The sequence below is a fragment of the Salvelinus sp. IW2-2015 genome, linkage group LG12, assembly GCF_002910315.2.
Source record: "Salvelinus sp. IW2-2015 linkage group LG12, ASM291031v2, whole genome shotgun sequence".
Lineage (NCBI taxonomy): Eukaryota > Metazoa > Chordata > Actinopteri > Salmoniformes > Salmonidae > Salvelinus > Salvelinus sp. IW2-2015.
In genome coordinates, this window is record NC_036852.1 from 9344280 (window position 1) to 9369258 (window position 24979).

The following is a 24979-nucleotide window of genomic DNA, read 5'->3' on the forward strand; positions in this document are numbered from 1 at the left end:
TTCCCTAGTCCTTGCCAATGATAAGCATGCCCATAACATGATGCAGCCACCACCATGCTTGAAAATATGAAGAGTGGTACTCCGTAATGTGTTATGTTGGATTTGCCCCAAACATAATGCTTTGTGTTCAAGACAAAAAGTGAATTTCTTTGCCAAGTTCTTTGCAATATTACTTGCCTTATTGCAAATGGGATGCATGTTTTGGAATATTTGTATTCTGTACAGGCTTCCTTTAATTCGTCATTTAGGGCCGGCAGGTAACTGAAAGGTTGCTAGATCGAATCCCCGAGCTGACAAGGTAAAAATCTGTCGTTCTGCCCCTGAACAAGGCAGTTAACCCACTGTTCCTAGACCGTCATTGTAAATAAGAATTTGTTCTTAACTGACTTGCCCAGTTAAATAAAGGTTCAATTATTATTATTTAAACTCTACCTGGTTTAAAATCACCATTGGCCTCATGGTGAAATGCCGGAGCCGTTTCCTTCCTCTCAGTCAATTGAGTTAGGAAGGACGCCTGTATCTTTGTAGTGACTGGGAGTATTGATACACCATCCAAAGTGTAATTAATAACTTCACCATGCTCAAAGGGATATTCAATGTCTGCTTTTTTTCTTCTACCCATCTACCAATCGGCGCCTTTCTTTGCGAGGCCTTGGAAAACCTACCTGGTCCTTGTTGTTGAATCTGTGCTTGAAATTCACTGCTCAACTGAGGGACCGTACAGATTATTGTATTTGTGTGGTACAAAAATGGGATAGTCATGGAACTTATTATTTTACTCCTGAACTTATTTAGGCTTGCCATAACAAAGGGGTTGAATACTTATTGACTCAAGACATTTCAGCTTTTTCATTTTGATTAATTTGTAAAAATGTCTAAAAACATAATTCCACTAACATTACGGGGTAGTGTGTGTAGATCAGTGACACAATCTAAATTGAATCAATTTAAAATTTAGGTTGTGATACAACAAAATGTGGAAAAGGTCAAGGGGTGTGAATACCTTCTGAAGGCACTGTAATTGTCTTCAGCATTACGAATGACACAGACACAAACTAGTCTGTAGCTGCAGCACTTCCCGTCCATATTTAGCCACAGACCTGACTGATTGTCTAGCCCCCACTCGAAGTGACAAATAACAGTCCATGAAAATAATAACCAATGACCATATAGAAAAAAACTGCAACTCTTAAGCGCTAGCTGGCGTAAGACAAGGATATGGTGATATACAGTATCCGCAAAACATCAAACATATCTGCCGGAGTCTGGTCTAGTGGTAAGGCTGCCGCCTCCGAACCACGTATTCCCTTGACGTTGCGAATTCGAGTCTTGAGTTCGGTCTCAGCCACTTTCTGTTTGTGGTCCTCATTCCTGTGTATCTCCCGCTCTACCTTCCCTCTGTCCTGTCATTCAAAAAATATAAAACACAATTGTTGTCAGCTGTACATTCCCACTTTCCCTCTACTCTCTCTCTACAGTGTCTCCTCCATGTCCTCTCCTATGCTGGTGATATTCACAGGTAAGGACTCTCGGAGGGAGATGTCGTCCACCTGCTTGGCTCGCTCGTCTGCCTCCTCTAGGATGGATGGGGGCAGGCTATCCACCTCAGAGTTGCTGAACACGTAGCCGGGCAAGGTGCTGTGGGTGCTGACGCTGTGCCTGGCTTGGCTGCTGCGGTACACATGGCTGGAGAAGAGAGAGGAGGTGCCCGAGATCACGGCCAGCGGCTGGGGCTGACTGGTAGTGTTCTGGTTGAGGCCATACCGGTAGTTGGCACATGCTGCCGGTCCCTTCCCGTCGAACACCAGGTTCCAGCGGGTCCAGGTCTTCTTGATCTCTGCCTGGACCTGAAGAGAACAAGAGGATTGTGTGGTATAGTATGGGTCATGGGTCATGGTATTGTGTGGGTCATGGTATAGGTCAGGATTTTGTATGGTAGCCTATAGTACCAGTCAGGGCAGAAACTTATTTGGGGAGTTCGGACAAATTTTAGAATGGACGCAATGTTAGCGCCTTTGTCCTGAAACCTTTGTTGATGTAACAATACAAGAGCGCCTCCGACCATTCTCAATGAAATGACTCGCTGCAAACAAGAAAAACAGAGTAGTGAATTCAAATGTTGTTTTAACCGACTGACATTCACAATGAAATTTGTTGACAACACAAGAGACTTGAATACATATTATTGCCAATGCCAAAGTTCCTATTGTGTTGTGGTGCCCACAACTTTCATATTCACTTTCACTGGACTTTTTCAGAGGTTTTAACAGCCCAACCCAGAAGCGTCAATTATCACTTAGCAACGAACATGAACAGCCAGGGCAACTAAGGAGTGGCTCCGTAAGAAGCATCTCAAGGTCCTGGAGTGGCCTAGCCAGTCTCCAGACCTGAACCCAATAGAAAATCTTTGGAGGGAGCTGAAAGTCCGTATTGCCCAGCGACAGCCCCGAAACCTGAAGGATCTGGAGAAGGTCTGTATGGAGGAGTGGGCCAAAATCCCTGCTGCAGTGTGTGCAAACCCGGTCAAGAACTACAGGAAACGTATGATCTCTGTAATTGCAAACAAAGGTTTCTGTACCAAATATTAAGTTCTGCTTTTCTGATGTATCAAATACTTATGTCATGCAATAAAATGCAAATTAATTATTTAAAAATCATACAATGTGATTTTCTGGATTTTTGTTTTAGATTCCGTCTCTCACAGTTGAAGTGTACCTATGATAAAAATTACAGACCTCTACATGCTTTGTAAGTAGGAAAACCTGCAAAATCGGCAGTGTATCAAATACTTGTTCTCCCCACTGTACCTGGTATTGACCAGCAAGTTATGCGGTACTAACAATGGGTATTTTCTGGTAGCCTACTTACCCACAAACAGGGTTTTGAAGTATTGTAAGTATCACTGATGGGTACAATGCGTACGCACTGCATGAGTGTTCTATTGTTCTAATAAATGACATCACTAAGTTCCATTAGTTCTAATAAGATCCCCCCCCCCCCTCTCATTATGGTTAGTTCCTAGAACACTTAGAAATGGGCAACAAATGAGCACGTGACTTTGGTTCAATTAGAGAGTCCAGCATGATAGATTCTTGAACGCAGCAGCTCTAGAGTGTAGAAGACCTTAAACCTTCTGGCCGGGTCTGGTGAACAGGTGAACAGCACTCACCTCTCCGTTGCAGTAGCAGTAGATAATGGACACAAAGAAACCCTGCGAAGAGATGAAAGCGAGGAAGGTTAGAGGCATGTGTTGAAAGCTCAAATTCCCGCTGACAGTATAAATGATGTGACATTCTCTACAAATGAAGTGTCCATGACCTTTCGGAGAATAATATCGACATGATGTGCTCAGGAAAGAGAGCTCTTAAAGAAAAACAAAAAGACAATGGATTGCATTTTTAGTTTTTTTCAAAAGTAGTGTAATGTTAAGATAAAACCATGTCCCACGCCATCAGTTGTGTTGTGTATATCCAGCTATACACTTCAATCCCAAATAAACGGAAAAGATGAGCACCGTCTACTTTCCTGGTTTTATCTGGTGCTCATCTTTTCATTCATTTATTCATAGCTGGATTTGCACATGTCATGAGATGTGGTTTCATCTTGACATAAGACTATATTAGAGGTCAGAAAACATCTGAAAGAATTGAAAGTGTAATATTCCTTTAAGCTATAATGCTCAAATTGTCACATTTAAAATCGTATCAATATTGCTTTCAAGTGCTGAGCGATTAACTGAAATTTCTGTTATTTTTTAAAAACAAATAATTGACTAATTAGTTCAATTATTTGAATTTGATTTCATTCCGGTTTTTTTCTGTGAGCTCAATGCGCATTTTCTCACTGTAGTTTCTCGAATAGAGATACATCAGATCAAGCCCGAACTGTGCAATGTAGTAGGGAGTTGTAGTTTACAACAGGCCAATATTCAACATAGTTTAGAGCAGAAAAAGTGGTAATTAACTACAATGACCATAATCCATTGTGCGCCTACTTGTCCGGAGACCGAGAGAAGAGAGAAGAATGCACAATCAAGAGGGATGGAGCAGTTGCTTCGCAAGGTATCTCTACCTGAAAATACATGATCGATAGTATTCAATTATAAATATATTATTTTTTAAATAATTTAACCGATTCGACCTCAAAAAGCACTAATTGCTCAGCACTATTGCTTTCTACAGTTTTACAGCTATTAGCAATGGGCAATACAGTGCATTCGGAAAGTGTTCAGACCTCTTGAATTTACGTTACTGCCGTATTCTAAAATTGATTACATTGCTTTTTTCCCCCCTCATCAAGCTACACACAATACCCCATAATGACAAAGCAAAAACAGGTTTAGACATTTTAGCAAATGTATAAAATTAAAAAATAAATAAATATCACATTTGCATAAGTATTCAGACCCTTTACTCAGTACTTTGTTGAAGCACCTTTTGCAGTGATTACAGCCTTGAGTCTTCTTGGGTATGACGCTACAAGCTTGGCAAACCTATATTTGGGGAGTTTCTCCCATTCTAATCTGCAAATCCTCAAGCTCTGTCAAGTTGGATGGGGAGCGTTGCTGCAGAGCTATGTTTGATCGGGTTCAAGTACAGGCTCTGGCTGTGCCACTCAAGAACATTGAGACTTGTCCCGAAGCCACTCCTGCGTTGTCTTGGCTGTGTGCTTAGGATCATTGTCCTGTTGAAAGGTGAACCTTCGTTCCAGTCTGAGGTCCTGAGCGCTCTGGAGCAGGTTTTCATCAAGGACCTCTCTGTACTTTGCTCCGTTCATCTTCCCTCGATCCTGACTAGTGTCCCAGTCCCTGACCCTGAAAGATCCCCACAGCATGAGTCACATGCACCGAATACAACAGGTGTAGTAGACCTTACAGTGAAATGCTTACTTACAAGCTCTTAAACAACAATGCAGTTAAGAAAAGTGTTAAGTAAAAAATATAAAGTAACAAGTAATTAAAAGAGCAAGCAGTAAAATAACAATAGCAAGGCTATGTACCGGGAGTACCGGCACAGAGTCAATGTGCGGGGGCACGGTTAGTCGAGGTAATATGTTACATGTAGGTAGAGTTAAAGTGACTATGCTAGACAACAAACAGAGAGTAGCAGCAGCGTAAAAGGGGGGGGGGGGGGGGGGGGGAGCAATGCAATAGTCTGGGTAGCCATTTGATTAGCTGTTCAGGAGTCTTATGGCTTGGGGTAGAAGCTGTTAAGAGCCTTTTGGACCTAGACTTTGTGCTCCGGTACCGCTTGCCATGCGGTAGCAGGAGAACAGTCTATGACTAGGTGTGGCTGGAGTATGACATTTTTTAGGGCCTTCCTCTGAACACAGCTGGCATAGAGGTCATGGATGGTAGGAAGCTTGGCCCCAGTGATGTACAGGGCCGTACGCACTACGCTCTGTAGTGCCTTGCAGTCGGAGGCCAAGCAGTTGCCATATCAGGCAGTGATGCAACCCGTCAGGATGCTCTCGATGGTGTAGCTGGAACTTTGAGGATCTGAGGACCCATGGCAAATCTTTCCAGTCTCTTGAGGGGGAATAGGCTTTGTCGTGCCTCTTCACAACTGTCTTGGTGTATTTGGACACCAAGGAACTTGAAGCTCTCAACTTGCCTGTTGATGAGAATGGGGCGTGCTCGGTCCTCCTTTTTCTGTAGTCCACAATCATCTCCTTTGTCTGATCACGCTGAGGGAGAGGTTGTTATCCTGGCACCACACTGCCAGGTTTCTAACCTCCTCCTTTAGCTGTCTCATCGTTGTCGGTGATCAGGCCTACTACTGTTGTGTCGACAGCAACATTAATGATGGTGTTGGAGTTGTGCTTGGCCATGCAGTCATGGGTGAACAGGGAGTACAGGAGGGGACTGAGTACGCATCCTTGAGGGGCCCCTGTGTTGAGGATCAGTGTGGCAGATGTGTTGTTACCTACCTTTACCACCTGGGGGCGGCCCAACAGGAAGTCCAGGATTCAGTTGCAGAGGGAGGAGTTTAGTCCCATTGTCCTTAGCTTAGTGATGAGCTTTGAGGGCACTATGGTGTTGAACGCTGAGCTGTAGTCAATGAATAGCATTCTCACATAGGTGTTCCTTTTGTCCAGGTGGGAAAGGGAGTGTGTAGTGCAATCTGTGGATCTGTTTGGGCGGTATGCAATTTGGAGTGGGTCTAAGGTTCCTGGGATAATGGTGTTGATATGAGCCAGCCTTTCAAAGCACTTCATGGCTACAGACGTGAGCGCTACGGGTCGGTAGTCATTTAGGCAGGTTACCTTAGTGTTCTTGGCACATGGCTATGGTGGTCTGCTTGAAAAATGTTGGTATTATAGACTCAGGTCAGGGTCCTTCTGGCCCTGCTGCCTTGTGAAGGTTGACCTGTTTAAAGGTCTTACATCGACTACAGCGAAAGAATGTTTATGAGCTGTTATCTTCCGAATAAACTCTTAAAGATCTAGTAATCTTTTACATCAGTAGCAGTCATATTTAATCTTCGCCTTATTCAGTCTCATCTGAAAGTTGTAAATTCTTGGCTAACAAGTCGAATCAGCAATACAAATTTGGTTTAATTATTTATTTACTAAATACCTAATATCAACACGGAATTACATCTACACAGAATGGATCATGTAATCCCATTGATTACAAATTATGTCATAAAGGAAAACGGGAAGACTAAGGAGCAAAAAGGTTTTGTCTCTCTATCGGGCCGTAGGCAGCTATGCTATCGTAAATACAGTATCTTATGCATTCTAAATTACCGCCCATTTGAAAAAGGAGAATGCAATAAATATTTACTCTGAGCTGCGCTTCGGTAGATTGGTTGTCGATAGAAGGCGGGTCGGTCCAGCATGGATCTCTGGTCCTCTGAAGAATGTCTCTGGTGGTAAACTGGATACGTTGTCGTATCGTTGTGTGTGTTAGACAGATACGTCGTCCGTCCTTTCCTAGCCCACGTTTACAGTGACTGCTGCTAACTCAACGGCTATGAGGTATCACTTCTGGAGTGAATAAGAGTTCAAAGTTCATACCGAGTTGCCATACTTTTAAGCTCATGCTATATTCTGGCTGGTAAAGTCGAAATTCATCCTTTCGCCGTGTTGACCGTCATCTTCACGTTGAAATTCGATGCTAATTTCGTTAAGTTATTATCTGAACCCTTTTAACGTGGGACCGTCGCCCTAACGTCCTCGGAACAGGAAGTAACATTTTCGTAAAGGGGCTTACATAGGGTTGGGAGAGAGGGCCGCGTTTCATCGTTTACAACCAGTGTCTGTTCACATGGGCGGGGCCACTGAGTTGAGCATAGTTCACTCATGAAAACCAATTCTCTCATTTAGGAGCTAAAATTACATTTCATATTTAAACACTTAAATTCCACAACAATTCCATGTGAATCTGATAACTAGAATGTGTAGACTTTCCAAGATACAGTTTATGTCGTCCTATCATCAGTAATAATGTCTCAGACGCCAACTGATCTGACATCATATTCATTAAGTACCAACGCATATTTTCAGCTGGTTGGATTACTGAAATATGGTTCAGTTTCCCACCTTTTGATGTTACTAGACTCTCCATGTTAACAAAGGGATTTTCAATAGTCACATCGGTAGAGTAGAGAGAGGGAAAGGTATTTATGGGGGTCATAAACCTCCCCCATCAGGCCAACGTCATGACAACGCTTTGCATGTTTGATGTTTCGGCGGAGGGAATACCCGGATTTCTTATAAGCTTCAGGGTTAGAGTCCCGCTCCTTGAAAGGGACAGCTCTACCCTTTAGCTCAGTGCGGATGTTGCCTGTAATCCATGGCTTCTGGTTGGGGTATGTAAGTACATGTGGTGTGGTGTACTCCTCAATGCCATCAGAAGAATCCCAGAACATATTCCAATCTGTGTTAGCAAAACAGTCCTGTAATTTAGCATCTGCTTCATCTGACCACTTTTTTATTGACCGAGTCACTGGTACTTCCTGCTTTAGTTTTAGCTTGTAAGCAGGAATCAAGAGGATATAATTATGGTCAAATTTGCCAAATGGAGAGCTTTGTACACGTCTCTGTGTGTGGAGTAAAGGTGGTCTAGAGTTTGTTTTCCCTCTGGTTGCACATTTAACATGCTGGTAGAAATGAAGTAAAACAGATTTAAGTTTCCCTGCATTAAAGTCCCCCGGCCACTAGGAGAGCTGCTTCTGGATGAGCCGCCTCTGGAGGAGCGTTTTCCTGTTTGCTTATGGACGTATACAGCTCATTGAGTGCGTCCTTAGTGCCAGCATTGGTTTGTGGTGGTAAATAGACAGCTACGAAGAATATAGATAAAAACTCTTGGTAAATAGTGTGGTCTACAGCTTATCATGAGATACTCTACTTCAGGCAAGCAAAACCTTGAGACTTTCTTAGATTTCGTGCGCCAGCTGTTGTTTACAAATATACATAGACCGCCACCCCTTGTCTTACCAGAGGTGCCTGTTCTATCCTGCCGAAAAAGCGTAAAACCCGCCAGCTATATGTTATTCATGTCGTCGTTCAGCCACGACTCTGTGAAACATAAGATAATACAGTTAATGTCCCGTTGGTAGGATATACATGCTCGTAGCTCGTCTATTTTATTATCCAATGATTGTATGTTGGCTAATAGGACCGATGGTAAAGGCAGATTACCCACTCGCCGTCAGATCCTTACAAGGCACCCAGACCTACAGTGGGGAGAACAAGTATTTGATACACTGCCGATTTTGCAGGTTTTCCTACTTACAAAGCATGTAGAGGTCTGTAATTTTTTATCATAGGTACACTTCAACTGTGCAAAATGCAAATTAATTACTTAAAAATCATACAATGTGATTTTCTGGATTTTGTTTTAGATTCCGTCTCTCACAGTTGAAGTGTACCAATGATAACAATTACAGACCTCTACATGCTTTGTAAGTAGGAAAACCTGCAAAATCGGCAGTGTCTCAAATACTTGTTCTCCCCACTGTATGTCCCCGATATCTCCGTCTCTTTCTCCTGCGAATGACGGGGATGAGGGCCTTGTCGGGTGTCTGGAGTAAATCCGTCGCATCTGACTTGTTATTGAAAAAATATTCTTCCAGTACGGGGTAAGTAATCGCTGTCCTGATTTCTAGAAGCTCTTTTCGGTCATAAGAGACGGTGGCAGAAATATTATGTACAAAATAAGTTGCAAATAACGCGAAAAAACACACGCAATAGCACAATTGGTTAGGGGACTGTAAAATGGCAGCCATCTCCGCTGGCACCATTAATGTGAAAGGGATGATGCTGCCACCACCATGCTTCACCGTAGAGATGGTGACAGGTTTCCTCCAGACGTGACGCTTGGCATTCAGGCCAAAGAGTTCAATCTTGGTTTCATCAGACCAGAGAATCTCGTTTCTCATGTCCTTTAAGTGCCTTTTGGTAAACTCCAAGCGGGCTGTCATGTGCCTTTTACTGAGGAGTGGTTTCCATCTTGCCACTCTACCATTAAAGCCTGATTGGTGGAGTGCTGCAGAGATGGTTGTCCTTCTGGAAGGTTCTCCYATCTCCACAGAGGAACTCTGGAGCTCTGTCAGAGTGACCATTGGGTTCTTGGTCAACTCCCTGACCAAGGCCCTTCTCCCCGTGATTGCTCAATTTGGCCGGGGGCCCAGCTCTAGGAAGAGTCTTGGTGGTTCCAAACTTCATCCATTTTAGAATGATGGAGGCCACAGTGTTCTTGGGGACCTTCAATGCTGCAGACATTTTTTTGTACCCTTCCCCAGATCTGTGTCTCGACACAATCCTGTCTCGTAGCTCTACGGACAATTCCTTCGAGCTCATGGCTTGGTTTTTGCTCTGACATGCACAGTCAACCGTGGGAGCCAATATAGACAGATGTGCCTTTCCAAATCATGTCCAATCAATTGAACTTACCACAGATGGACTCCAATCAAATTTTAGAAACATCTTAAGGATGATCAATGGAAACAAGATGCACCTGAGCTCAATTTCGAGTCTCATAGCAAAGGATCTGAATACTTATGTAAATGTGTATTTTACATGCAATACAAAGCAGGATCCCCAATTGGGGTGAATGCAAGCACCTGGAAAGAGTTGAAAAAGAGCTCACAGTACATTCGGACCTCCCATCCGACCCCTTTGAACGAGTGTGGCATGCCCACAAACACTATGTAGTGGACCCCGAACACCAGCACCAGCACTAGAGTGGACTTAGCCAGTTTCCTGTAAAAGAGACAGTAGAAAACTGTATAATCCTATATTGAGGGAATCCTTTGTGCAGCATCAGACAAAAATCTAATACAATACAAAACATAAGGCCAGGGCAGGCAAAATCAATCTCTGGAGGGCTGTGTCTGCTGATTTTTGTTGTTTCCATTTAAATTGTGTCCATTTAAGATCTATACAACTGGCTGAGGGGAGTTCTTAATCAATGACCAATGAATGATTGATCAATCAAGTACAAGGGATTGAGTTTGACACCCCTGCATTAGGCTGTATGAGAAAGCGTACTGTCCATGATATGTGTCCGGTAAAGTGCATGCGCTACGTGTCTGGTAAAGTGCATGCGCTACGTGTCTGGTAAAGTGCATGCGCTACGTGTCTGGTAAAGTGCCTCGCTACGTGTCTGGTAAAGTGCATGCGCTACGTGTCTGGTAAAGTGCATGCGCTACGTGTCTGGTAAAGTGCATGCGCTACGTGTCTGGTAAAGTGCATGCGCTACGTGTCTGGTAAAGTGCATGCGCTACGTGTCTGGTAAAGTGCATGCGCTACGTGTCTGGTAAAGTGCATGCGCTTTGTGTCTGGTAAAGTGCATGCGCTATGTGTCCCTTGAGCACTTTCCAAAAACAATCCCCTCAACAGATTTGTGATACAAATGTCAATAACCAAGGATGATTACACATTGCAATCTGCACGTTAGCATCAATATCGAGCCAACCTTTGCATCTAAATTGTTCAAAGACACTCAGCAGTTAAAAAAAAAAAATGGAATACATCACAGCTAGAGAAAGAGTTAGATGAAGTAGAGTGAGGGAGAGAGCAAGAGGAAAACCGTCTACATCCCAAATGGCACCCTATTCCCTATATTGTGCACTACTTTTGACCATAGCCTTATCAGTGATAATCCTATCTACACCTGTGGGAATGGAGCGGCTCAAGAGACAACCTGGATCTGATGTCGTGTCTGTTTACTAATGACTGACAGGAGGGTTAACCCCTCAGCCTTCAGCCTTGGCACAGACCTGCCAACCAACACATTACCCCAGACAGGAGTGGGAATTAAACAAAGACTCAGGCTGCCCTATAGGGATGGCTTCACAGCATGTCAAAATGTGTCTTGCACTTAGATATGAGAAGAGCGTGTACAAAAACTGCAGCTGGGACACTGAGCTGTCAACCTCTGCAGTGAACAGAGTAGTCAGGAAGTCCAGCAGCATCATCAAGGACCCCACTCACCCCAGCCACAGAATGTTCTCTCCCGAAATGGTTCCTGGCCCAACGCTTTTAACCGCTAGGCTACCCGCCGCCCACAACTGGCTTTAATAGACCAGTGGAGGCTGCTGAGGGGAGGACGTCTCATAATAATGGCAGGAACGGAGTCAATGGATTGGTATCAAACACATCAAACACCTGGTTCAGACTGCGTATTGACGTAAAAATAAGCTTTTTGCCTGACCGTAATGCATTATGGGAGTCATGTTCAATTCATCTTTTCCAATACACATATTAGAAAATAAAATATGCATTCTCTCATGGCTATGAAACAATACATTTAATAAATCCCAACATTTCAACAGCTAAGCTGCCTTCATCAGGGTTTCGGGACACAGATGAACCCGCTTTAAATTCATAACACAGCCTGTATCCTCAGCCTCTGTAAATTACGTGAACGGTTTGCAAACACAAACAAATGGATCATGAATATAAAAGAAAATGAGTCAACTCAAAGGCACATTTAGAATAAGATATTTATATAAAAAGGCACATTTACTGAAAAGTGGTATTTACAATATCTAATGTTTTGTCCTACAAAATCACATAAATGAGATTGACTAAAGGAACAAGGCACTAATGAGACATCAACCCTACCTGCATTGCTTCCGAGTGTCAAATCTCCCAGCATTTGTCTCTCTGATTTTTGTGGCCAGCACTCTCACAATATTCACAAACAAAATAAAGTTGAGCTGAAAATCAAATCAAAACAAGCATGATTCACTGCTCATTGTAGTAGTTCTACCGTCTGCTAGATGACATGGGCAGATTGTCTCATTGTGTTCATTGTAGTAGTTACTTACCGTTCCTGTAATGGACATGTCAGATTTCTCATTGTAGTAGTTCTACGTTCTGGTAGGTGACATGGTCAGATTGTCTCATATGTGTCATCATTGTAGCTAGTTCTACCGTGGCTGCTACGGTGACAGTGGTCAGATTGTCTCATTGTAGTAGTTCTACCGTTTCTGTAGATGACATGGTCAAATTGTCTCATTGTAGTAGTTCTACCGTCTGCTTAGATGAACATGGTCAGATTGTCTCATTGTAGTAGTTCTACCGTTCTGAGAGGACATGTCAGATGGTTCTCATGTAGTAGTTCTTTACCCGTTCTGTAGATGACACATGGTCAGATTGTCTCATTGTAAGTAGTTTCTACCGTTCTGTAGGTGGACATGGCTCAGATTGTCTCATTGTAGTTAGTTCTACCGTTTCTGTAGATGCATGTTTCAGATTGTCTCATTGTAGTAGTTCTATCCGTTCTGTTTAGGTTGACATGGTCAGATTGTCTTTCATTGTAGTAAGTTCGACTGTTCTGTAAGATGACTTATGGTCCAGATGTCTCATTGTAGTAGTTCGGTACCGTTCTGTAGATGACTGTCAGATTGTCTCATTGTAGTAGTTCTACCGCCTTCTGTAGGTTGACATCGTCAGATTGTCTCATTGTAGTAGGTCTACGGTTCTGTAGGTGACCATGGTCAGATTGTCTCCATTGTAGTAGTTCGACTGTTCTGTAGATGACATGGTCAGATTGTCTCAATGCTAGTAGTTCTACCGTTCTGTAGGTGACATGTCAGATTGTCTCATTGTAGTAGTTCTACCGTTCTAGAGGACATGGTAGATTGTTCTCATTGTGTACTCATGTAGGAGTTCACCGTTCTGTAAGGGGACATGTCAGATTGTCTCATTGTAGTAGTTTCACTGTTCTGTAGGTGACAATGGTCAGATTTGGTTCTCATTGTAGTAGTTCTACTGTTCTGTAGATGACAATGGTCAGATTGTCTTTCATTGTTAGTAGTCTACCGTTCTGGTAGGTGACATGGGTCAGATTGGTCTCATGTAGTAGTTCTACTGTTCTGTAGGTGACATGCGTCAGATTGTCTCATTGTAGTATTCTAACTGGTCTGTAGGTGACATGGTCAAGATTGTCTCATTGTAGTAGTTCTACTGTTCTGTAGATGACATGCGTCAGATTGTCACATTGTAGTTAGTTCTACGGTTCTGTAGATGACATGGTCAGATTGTCTCATTGTAAGTAATTGCTACCGTTCTGTAGGTGACATTCAGATGTCTCATTAGTAGTTATTACTCGTTCTGTAGGTGACATGGTCAGATTTGTCTCATTGTAGTTTCTATGTTCTGTAGTTGACATGGTCAGATGGTCTCTTGTAGTAGTTCATCGTTCTGTAGCATGACATGTCAGATTGTCATGTATAGTTCTACCGTTCTGTAGAGTTAGACATCGGTCAGATTGTTCTCATTGTAGTAGTTCTACCGTTCTGTAGAGACATGTCAAGATGCTCTCATTGTAAGTTAGTTCTTACCGTTCTGTAGGTGACCCATGGTCAGATTGTCTCATTGTAGTAGTTCTACTGTTCTGTAGATGACATGTCAGATTGTCTCATTTGTAGTACTTCGTTACATGAGTCATGCTCATGAGTATGTTACGTCTGTAGGATGACGCATGTCAGATTGTCTCATTCAGTAGTAGTTCTTACCTTCTGTAAGATGACATGTCAGATTGTCTCATTGTAGTAGTTCTACCGTCGTGTAGATGGAACATGGTCAGATTTCTCATTGTAGTAGTTCTACTGTTCTGTATGACATGGTTCAGATTGTCTCATTTGTAGGTAGTATCTCCGAATTCTGTAGATGACAGCGTTCAGATTGTCTCATTGAGTAGTGTCTACCTGTTCTGTAGGTGACATGGTCAGGATTGTCTCATGTAGTAGTTTCTACTGTTCTGTAGAATCGGACACTGGTCAGATTGTCTCATTGTAGTAGTTCTACTGTTCTGTATGTGACATGTCAGATTTCTCATTGTAGTAGCTACTGTTCTTGTTAGGTGACAATGGTCAGTATTGATCTCATTGTAGTAGTTCTACCGTTCTGAATGAGACATGGTCAGATTGTCTCATTGTAGTAGTTCTACTGTTCTGTAGGTGACATGGTTCAGATTGTCTCATTGTAGTAGTTTACTGTTCTGTACTGACATGGTCAGATTGTTCTCATTGTAGTAGTCTCTACTGTCTGTAGTGACATGGTCAATTGTCTCATGTAGTAGTTCTACTTCGTAGTTGACATGGTCAAATTGTCTCATTGTAGTAAGTTCTACCTGTTCTGGTAGAGTGACATGGTCAGATTGTCTCATTGTAGTAGTTCTACGTTCTGTAGTGACATGGTCAATTATGTCTAACTTGTAAGTAGTTCTACTGTTCTGTAGGTGACATGGTCAGATGCTTCATTGTAGTAGTCTACTGTTCTGTTAGGTGACATGGTCAATGTCTCATTGTAGTAGTTCTACTGTTCGTGTAAATGACATGGTAGATGTCTCATTGTAGTGAGTTTCTACTGTTCTGTAAGTGCCATGGTCAGATTGTCTCATTGTATAGTTCTACCGTTCTGTAGGTGACATGGTCAGATTTGTCTCATGTATAGTTCTTACTGTCTGTAGATGACATATGGTCAGATTTCTCATTGTCAGTAGTTTCTACTGTTCTGTAAGATGGACATGCAGATTGTACTCATTGTAGTAGTCTACTGTTCTGTAGGATAACATGGTTCAGATTGTCTCATTAGTAGTTCTACTGCTTCTGAGATGACATCGTCAACCCTATGTCTCATTGTAGAGTTCTTACTGTTCTGTAGATGACTATGTTCAGATTGTCTCATTGTAAAGTGTAGTTCCCGTCTAGATTGACTGGTCCAGATATGTCTCATTGTAGTAGTTCTACTAGTTCTGTAGTGACATAGTCAGATTGTACTCATTGTAATAAGTTCTACTGTTCTGTACGTACATGGCAGATTGTCTCATTGTAGTATGTTCTCGACCGTTCTGTAGGTGACCATGGTCAAGATTGCTCTCATTGTAGTAGTTCTACTGTTCTTAAGTGACATGTCAGATTGTCTCATGTAGTAGTCTTAACCGTTCTGTAGGTGGACATGGTAGATGTTCTCATTGTAGTAGTTCTTCTGTTCTGTAGTGACATTGTCAGATTGTCTCATTGTAGTAGTTCTTACTTTCTGTAGGGGTGACATGGTCAATGTTCCATTGTAGTAGTTCTACCGTTCTGTAGGTGACAATGGTCAGATTGTGCTCATTGTAAGTAGTTCTACCGTTCTGTAGTGACATGTTCAGATTGTCTCATTGATATTAGTTCTACGTTCTGTAGATGACTGGTCGATTGTCTCATTGTAGTAGTTCTACTGTTCTTAGGTGACATGGTCAATTGTCTCGATATGTAAGTAGTTCTCTGGTTCTTGTAGGATGACAATGGTCAGATTGTATCTCATTGTAGAGTTTCTACCGTTCTGTAGTGACATGGTCAGATTTGTCTCATATGTAGTATTCTACCGTTTCTTAGTGACATGTGTACAGATTGTCTCATTGTATAGTCAGCTGTGCGTAGATGACATGGTCAGATTGTCTCATTGTAGTAGTCTACTACGTTCTTAGTGACATGGTCAGAATTGTCCATTGTAGTAAGTAGTTTCTACCGTTCTGTAGAGTTACATGGTCAGATTGTTCTCATTGTAGTAGTTCTACCCTTTATGTAGGTACCATGTCAGATATGTCTCGTGTAAGTAGTTCTACCGTGTCTGTAGAGTGACATTGGTCAGATGTCTCATATGTAGTAGTTTCTACGTTCTGTAGTGACATGTCAGATTGTCTCATTTGTAGTACGTTCCGTTCTGTAGATGACATGGTCAGATTGTCTCATTGTGTAGTTCTACTGTTCTGTGAGGACATGTCAGATTGTTCTCATTGTCGTAGTCTCTACTGTTCTGTACGGTGACATGGTCAATTGTCTCATTGTAGTATTTCTACCGTTCTGTACGTGTACAGTCAGATTGTCTCATTGTATAGTTCTACCTGTTTCTTAGGTGACATGGTTCAGATTGTCTCATTTAGTAGTTTCTACTGTTCTGAGCGTGACATGGTCAGATTGTCTCATTGTAGTAGTTCTACCGTTCTGTGAGGTGACATGGTCGATTGTCTCATATGTAGTAGTTCTACGTTCTGTAGGTGAATGGTCAGTGTCTCATTGTAGTAGTTCTACCTTCTGTAGGTGACATGGTCAGATGGTCTCATTGTAGGTACTTCTTACTGTTCTGTAGGTGACATGGTCAGATTGTCTTCATTGTAGTAAGTTCTACTGTCTGTAGGATGACATGGTCAGATTGTCTCATTGTAGTAGTTCTACCGTTCTGTAGGGTGACATGGTCAGATTGTCTCATTGTAGTAGTTCTTACCGTCTGTAGGTACCATGGTCAGATTGTCTCATTGTATAGTCTACTGTCTCTGTAGTGACATGGTCGATTGTCTCATTGTAGTAGTTCTACCGTTCTGAGATGAACATGGTCAGATTGTCTCATTGTAGTAGTTCTACTGTTCTGTAGTGACATGGTCAGATTGCTCCATTTAGTAGTTCTACTGTTCTGTAGGTGACATGGAGTCAGATTGTCTCATTGTAGTAGTTCTACCGTTCTGTAGGTGACATGTCAGATTGTCTCATTGTAGTAGTTCTACCGTTCTGTAGTGACATCGATCATTGTCCATTGTAGTAGTTCTACTGTTCTGTAGTGACATGGTCAGATTGTCTCATTAGTAGTATTCTACCGTTGCTCGTAGATGACATGGTCAGATTGTCTCATTGTAGTAGTTCTACTGTTCTGTAAGGTGACATGGTCAGATTGTCTCATTGAGTAGTTCTACCGTTCTGTAGGTGACATGGTCAGATTTGTCTCATTGTAGTAGTTCTACCGTTCTGTAGTGACATGTCAGATTGTCTCATTGTAGTAGTCTTACTCGTTCTGTACGCGTGACATGTCAGATTGTCTCATTGGTAGTAGTTCTACTGTTCTGTAGATGACATGGTCAGATTGTCTCATTGTAGTAGTTCTTACCGTTTCCTTAGGTGACATGGTCAGATTGTCTCATTGTAGCTAGTTCTACCGTCTCTGTAGCATGACATGTCAGATTGTCTCATTAGTAGTTCTACTGTTCTGTTAGGTACATGGTCAGATTTCTCATTGTAGAGTTCTACCGTTCTGTAATGACATGGTCAGATTGTCTCATTGTAGTAGTTCTACTGTTCTGTAGTGGTGACATGGTCAGATTGTCTCATTGTAGTAGTTCTACTGTTCTGTAGATGACATGGTCAGATTGTCTCATTGTTAGTATTCTACCGTTCTGTAGGATGACATGGTCAGATTGTCTCATTGTAGTAGTTTTCTACCGTTCTGTAGGTGACATGGTCAGATTGTCTCATTGTAGTAGTTCTACCGTTCTGTAGATGAACTGGTCAGATTGTCTCATTGTAGTAGTTCTACCGTTCTGTAGATTGACATGGTCAGATTGTCTCATTGTAGTAGTTCTACCGTTCTGTAGGTGACATGGTCAGATTTGTTTTATCTTTTTCATTGTAGTAGTTCTACCGTTCTGTTAGATGACATGGTCAATTGTCTCATTGTAGTAGTTCTAGCTGTTCTTGTAGTGACATGAGCAGATTGTCTCATTGTAGTAGTTCTACCGTTCTGTAGGTGACATGGTCAGATTGTCTCATTGTAGTAGTTTCACGTTCTGTAGGTGACTGGTCAATTGTCTCAGTATAGCTTTCTACGTTCTGTAGATGACATGGTCAGATTGTCTCATTGTAGTAGTTCTACCGTTCTGTAGATGACATGTGTCAGATTGTCCATTTGTAGTAGGTTCTACTGTTCTGTAGTGTACATGGTCAGATTGTCTCATGTAGTAGTTCTACCGTTCTGTAGTGACATGTCAGATTGTCTCATTGTAGTAGTTCTACCGTGTCTGTAGATGACATGTCAGATTGTCTCATTGTAGTAGTTCTACTGTTCTGTAGATGACATGGTCAGAATTGTCTCATTGTAGTAGTTGCTACCGTTCTGTAGGTACATGGTCAGATGTGTCTCCATGTAGTAGTTTCTACCGTTCTGTAGTGACATGGTCAGTTGTCTCATTGTAGTAGTTCTACTCGTTCTGTAGATGACATGTCAGATTGTCTCATTGTAGTAGTTCTACCGTTCTGTAGATGACATGGTCAGATTGTCTCATTGTAGTAGTTCTACTGTTCTGTACGTGACATGGTCAGATTGTCTCATTGTAGTATTCTCGTAGTTCTGTAGCGTACAATGGTCAGATTGTCTCATTGTAGTTCTATCGTTCTGTAGGTGACATGGTCAGATTGTCTCATTGTAGTAGCTTCTACCGTTCTGTAGGTGACATGGTCAGATTGTCTCATTGTAGTAGTTCTACTGTTCTGTAGATGACATTGTCAGATTGTCTCATTTAGTAGTTCTACTGTTCTGTAGGATGACATGGTCAGATTGTCTCATTGTAGTAGTTCTACGTTCTGTAGTGACATGGGTCCAGATTGTCTCATTGTAGTAGTTCTACTGTTCTGTAGGTGACATGGTTCAGATTGTCTCATTGTAGTAGTTCTACCGTTCTGTAGATGAACATGGTCAGATTGTCTCATTGTAGTAGTTCTACTGTTCTTAGATGACAATGGTCAAGATTGTCTCATTGTAGTAGTTCTTACCGTTCTGTAGTACATGGTCAGAATTGTCTCATGTAGTAGTTCTACCGTTCTGTAGATGACATGTCATATTGTCTCATTGTAGTAGTTCTACTGTTCTGTAGTGACATGTCAGATTGTCTTTCATTGTAGTAGTTCTACTGTTCTGTAGGTGACATGGTCAGATTGTCTCATTGTAGTAGTTCTTACTGTTCTGTAAGATGACATGGTCAGATTGTCTCAATTGTAGTAGTTCTACCGTTCTGTAGGTGACATGGTCAATTGTCTCATTGTAGTAGTTCTACCGTTCTGTAATGACATGGTCAGATTGTTTCATTTGTAGTAGTTCTACCGTTCTGTAGGTGACATGGTCAGATGGTCTCATTGTAGTATTCTACTGTTCTGTAGGTGACATGTCAAGCATTGTCTCATTGTAGTAGTTCTACTGTTCTGTAGGGTGACATGGCAAGATGCTCATTGTAGTAGTCTACTGTTCTGTAGATGACATGGTCAGATTGGTCCATTGTAGTAGTTTCTGTAGTTCTGTAGGACATGGTCAGATTGTCTCATTGTAGTAGTTCTACCGTTCTGTAGTGACATTCAGATTGTCTCATTTAGTAGTTCTACTCGTTCTGTAGATGACATGGTCCAGATTGTCCTCATTGTAGTAGTTCTACTGTTCTGTAGATGACATGGGTCAGATTGTCTCATTGTAGTAGTTCTACCGTTCTGTAGGTGACATGGTCAGATTGTTCTCTTGTAGTAGTTCTACCGTTCGTAGATGACATGGTCAAGATTGTTTCATTGTAAGTAGTTCTACTGTTCTGTAGATGACATGGTCAGATTGCTCATTGTAGTAGTTCTACCGTTCTGTAGGTGGACAGTGGTCAGATTGTCTACATTTAGTAGTTCTACCTGTTCTGTAGGTTGACCATGGGTCAGATGTCTCATTGTAGTAGTTCTACCGCTTCTGTTAGATGACATGGTCAGATTGTCTCATTGTAGTAGTTCTACTGTTCTGTAGGTGACATGTCAGATTTGTCTCATTGTTAGTAGTTCTTTACATGTTCTGTAGGTACATGGTCAGATTGTCTCATTGTAGTAGTTCTACCGTTCTGTAGATGACATGGTCAGATTGTTCTCATTGTAGTAGTTCTACGTCTGTAGGTGACTGTCAGATGTCTCATTGTAGAGTTCACCGTTCTGTAGGTGACATGGTCAGATTGTCTCATAGTGTAGTATTCTACTGTTCTGTAGTGACATGTTCCGATTTGTCTCAGTAGGTAGTTTCTACCGTTCTGTAGGATGACATGGTCAGATTGTCTTCATTTAGTAGTTCTACTTTCTGTAGGTGACATGGTCAGATTGTCTCATTGTAGTAGTTCTACCGTTCTGTAGGTGACATGGTCTCAGAGTGTCTTCATTGTAGTAGTTTCTACCGTTCTGTAGATGACTATGGTCAGATTGTTCTCATTGTAGTAGGCTACTGTTCTGTAAGTGACATGCGTCAGATTGTCTCATTGTAGTAGTTCTACTGTTCTTGTCATTCTTTGGCTGACTATGGTCAGATTGTCTCATTGTAGTAGTTCTACTGTTCTGTAGATGACATGGTCAGATTGTCTCAGTGTAGTATCTACTGTTCTGTAGGTGACATGTCAGATTGATCTCATTGTAGTAGTTCTACCTTCTGTAGGTGCAATGGTCAGATTGTCTCATTGTAGTAGTTCTACTGTTCTGTAGGTGACATGGTCAGATTGTCTCATTGTAGTAGTTCTACCGTTCTGTTAGGTGACATGGTCAGATTGTCTCATTGTAGTAGTTCTACCTTTCTGTAGTACATGGTCAGATTGTCTCATTGTAGTAGTCTACCGTTCTGTAGTGACATGCGTCAGATTGTCTCATGTATATTCTACTCGTTCTGTAGGTGACTGGTCAGATTGTCTCATTGTCTAGTAGTGTCTACCGTTCTGTAGATGACATGGTTCAGATGTGTCTCATGTGTAGTAGTTCTACCGTTCTGTAGGTGACATGGTCAGGATTGTCTCATTGTAGTAGTTCTACCGTTCTGTAGGTGACATGGTCAGATTGTCTCATTGTAGTAGTTCTACTGTTCTGTAGGTGACATGGTTCAGATTGTCTCATTGTAGTAGTTCTACCGTTCTGTAGGTGACATGGTCAGATTGTCTCATTGTAGTAGTTCTACTGTTCTGTAGATACATGGTCAGATTGTCTCATTGTAGTATTCTACTTTCTGTAGGTGACATTGTCAGATTGTTCATTGTGTCTCATTGTAGTAGTTCTACCCGTTTCTGTAGTTGACATGGTCAGATTGTCTCATTGTAGTAGTGTTCTACCGTTCTGTAGGTGACATGTCAGATGTCTCATGGTAGTAGTTTACCGTTCTGGATGAATGTCAGATTGTCATCATGTAGTAGTTCTAACCGTTCTGTAGGTGACATGGTCAGATTGTCTCATTGTAGTAGGTTCTAACGTTCTTGTAGATGGACATGTCGTCAGATTGTCTCATTGTATATATTCTACCTGTTCTGTAGGTGACATGGTCAGATTGTCTCATTGCTAGTAGTTCTACCGTTCTGTAGTGACATGGTCAGATTGTCTCATTGTAGAGTTCTACCTGTTCTGTAGGTGGACATGTCAGGGATTGTCTCATTGTAGGCTAGTTTCACGTTCTGTAGTGACATGGTCAGATTGTCTCCAATTTGTAGTAGTATCTTACCGTCTGTAGTGAACATGGTCAGATTGTCTCATTGTAGTAGTTCTACTGTTCTGTGAGGTGAACATGGTCAGATTAGTCTCATTGTAGTGTTCTACTGTTCTGTAGGTGACATGGTCAGATTGTCTCATTGTAGTAGTTCTACGTTCTGTTTAGGTGGACATGGTTCGATTGTCGCATTGTAGTAGTTCTACTGTTCTGTAGAGTGACCATGGTCAGATTGTCTCATTAGTAGTATTCTACTGTTCTGTACGGGACATGGCTCAGATTGTCTCATTGTAGTAGTCTACACGTCTGTAGGTGAACGTATGGTCAGATTGTCTTCATTGGTAAGTTAGTTCTACCGTCTGTAGATGACATAGGTCAGATTGTCTCATGTAGTAGTTCTACTTCTGTAGGTACATGGTCAGATTGGTCATTGTAGTAGTTCTACTGTTCTGTAGGTGACATGGTCAGATTGTCTCATTGTAGTAGTTCTACCTTTCTGTAGATGACATGGTCAGATTGTCTCATTGTAAGTAGTTCTACCTGTTCTGTGGTGACATGGTCAGATTGTCTCATTGTAGTAGTTCTTTACTCGTTACTGTAGATGACATGGTCAGATTGTCTCATTAGTAGTTCTACTTGTTCTGTAGGTGACATGGTCAGCATTGTCTCATTGTAGTAGTTTCTACCGTTCTGTAAGGTGACCATGGTTCAGATCTGTCTCATTGTAGTATTCTACTGTTCTGTAGGTGACATGGTCAGATTGTCTCATTGTAGTAGTTTCTACCGTTCTGATAGATGACATGGTCATTATTGTCTCATTGTAGTAGTTCTACCGTTCTGTAGTTGACATGGTCAGATTGTCTCATTGCATCAATGTTCTTATGGTCCAAATGTATTGTAATGGGCCAGAACTGACACATGCAGGCATCAAATAACATGAAATCAATGTGAATCTATTACAATTTCACATATTGCATTGTCACTTAATAGGTTGGGAAATAGAGAAAATTCAGATTATTTCCCCAAAATTCCCAGGTTTTCTAGAAATCCTGGTTGGATGATTCTGAATCAGGATGTAAAATAAGCGGGAAAACCAGAAACCTCCAACCAGGTTTTTGGTAAAACCAGGGAATATTGGGAAAATTACCAGAATTTTACAACCCTATTGAGCAATCAAATATATTCTATTTTGCAGCATTTCCTCACAGATGAAATATGACAGAGACAACTGAAGGCTGAGCCTGCAGCTGGATCTGCACTGGGTCCCTGAGGAGTAGATGTCCGCCAGTCAGTCAGTCCTCTGAAACTCCTCCTGAACTAAATCCACTAATAATACTAGAAGGGAGAGGCTCTATCAGCACATAATTTCAAAGGTCTGACTGACTGCTTTGACATTCTCACTCTCTGGAGTCTGGAGAGAAGAAAATAACTGTGCAGTGTCGGTGGTCTAGCTCCCGGCAGTGACACATATTCCTCTCACCACCGGATACCAGGTTTCAACCCCCACTCCAACCCTCTGTCATTTTGGACTCAATAAAGAAACAAGATTCTGGGCCTCGATACACAGCGTATCAAATTGACTCCCTCATCATTATCTCTTATCGTGACATTTCTACCGTGATATCATTGAACTTGTATCAAAGGTTTGGATGAGATTGCATTTGAATCAAAAGACAGGGCTGTAACCTGTAGTCCACTTTGATTTCATTAGGAGAACCTAAGTCCTTGGTCCACCTCATGCGGCCGGTTAAGAGCAATAGTACTGAAAGAGATGCAAATGTATTTATCTCTGCTGAGACTGAGCTAGTGGTGTCAGTCAGAGTGTTGGTGGCCGAGTAAGAGCCCCAGGGAGTCACTAGGCCACGAGGCAGCAGGGACAGGTATGCTGTACACCAGGGAGTCACTAGGCCACTAGGGAGCAGGGACAACAACGTATCACCGGGGGCAAACTACCTGCCCTCAATGACATCTTACTTTACTCATATCATATGTATATACTGTATTTATACCATCTATTGCACTCTATTTGCACTATGCCACTCCGCCATCGCTCATCCATATATATTTATATGTACATATTCTCATTCACCCCTTAGATTTGTATGCATTAGGTAGTTGTTAGATTACTTGTTAGATATTACTGCACTGTCGGAACTAGAAGCACGAGCATTTCGCTACACTCGCATTATCTGCTAACCATGTGTAGTGACCAATCAAATTTGATTCGAGGTCTCAGGTTACATGACATTCTCAACTGTTGTCCTCTTTTCCCAGTAATTTCCCACTGCGGCTGAGCTTAGACTCACAGTATGACAAACAGTACGAAGAGACTGTTGATAAAGTTCAGTTCAAGTTGAGGATTATGAGGAGGACACAGAAAATGACTGACGCAGTGTTGTTTTCCATTGAAGTCATATGGCGTTGCCGCCACAAAGTCATCAACATTATCAAAGACGTTGGTTACGTGTGGCAGCGGTAGTGCTGCAATCGACCATGCACGCATAGGAGTGACATGGGTTTGTATCCCAACCCCAGCCACTTTCTCCCCTCCACACAACTATACATCCACAGTAGATCTACATTCTGAACTGTCTGAATAAAGAGAAAAATACGGGAAAGCTCTCTAGGTCTGTCTGAATACCCCTACCTAAGTTCTAAATAGTACTCTGACTGGGTATGCAAAAAAACAGAAAAGATTTACAGTATGTGACCTGCTGGAGGTCAATTGCAGGGCGCTGGCAGTGCACCTCCTTGCACAAGGCGAGGTAGCGGTCCTGCTGCTGGGTTGTTGCCCTCCTACGGCCCTCCTCCACGTCTCCTGATGTACTGGCCTGTCTCCTGTGTAGCGCCTCCATGCTCTGGACACTACCGTGACAGACACAGCAAACCTTTTTGCCACAGCTCGCATTGATGTGGCCATCCTGGATGAACTGCACTACCTGAGCCACTTGTGTGGGTTGTAGACTCCGTCTCATGCTACCACTAGAGTGAGAGCACCGCCAGCATTCAAAAGTGACCAAAACATCAGCCAGGAAGCATAGGAACTGAGAAGTGGTCTGTGGTCACCACCTGCAGAATCACTCCTTTTTTGGGGTGTCTTGCTAATTGCCTATAATTTCCACCTTTTGTCTATTCCATTTGCACAACAGCATGTGAAATTTATTGTCAATCAGTGTTGCTTCCTAAGTGGACAGTTTGATTTCACAGAAGTGTGATTGACTTGGAGTTACATTGTGTTGTT

The 24979-nt window shown here is 42.1% G+C and overlaps 1 protein-coding gene across 1 annotated transcript in view; it reads right to left on the minus strand.

Moving 5' to 3' along the window:
* Positions 1 to 570: 570 nt before the first annotated feature.
* Positions 571 to 24979, minus strand: part of LOC111971106 (parathyroid hormone 2 receptor-like) — a 46191-nt gene continuing 21782 nt past the window's right edge. Inside the window, exons 7-10 of the mRNA XM_070445882.1 lie at positions 12076 to 12170; positions 10071 to 10209; positions 3170 to 3211; positions 571 to 1847 (exon numbers count right to left, since the gene is read on the minus strand). Of these exons, the coding sequence (XP_070301983.1) occupies positions 1473 to 1847; positions 3170 to 3211; positions 10071 to 10209; positions 12076 to 12170 (651 nt within the window). The 3' untranslated portion in view covers positions 571 to 1472. The remainder of the gene's footprint in view (positions 1848 to 3169; positions 3212 to 10070; positions 10210 to 12075; positions 12171 to 24979) is intronic.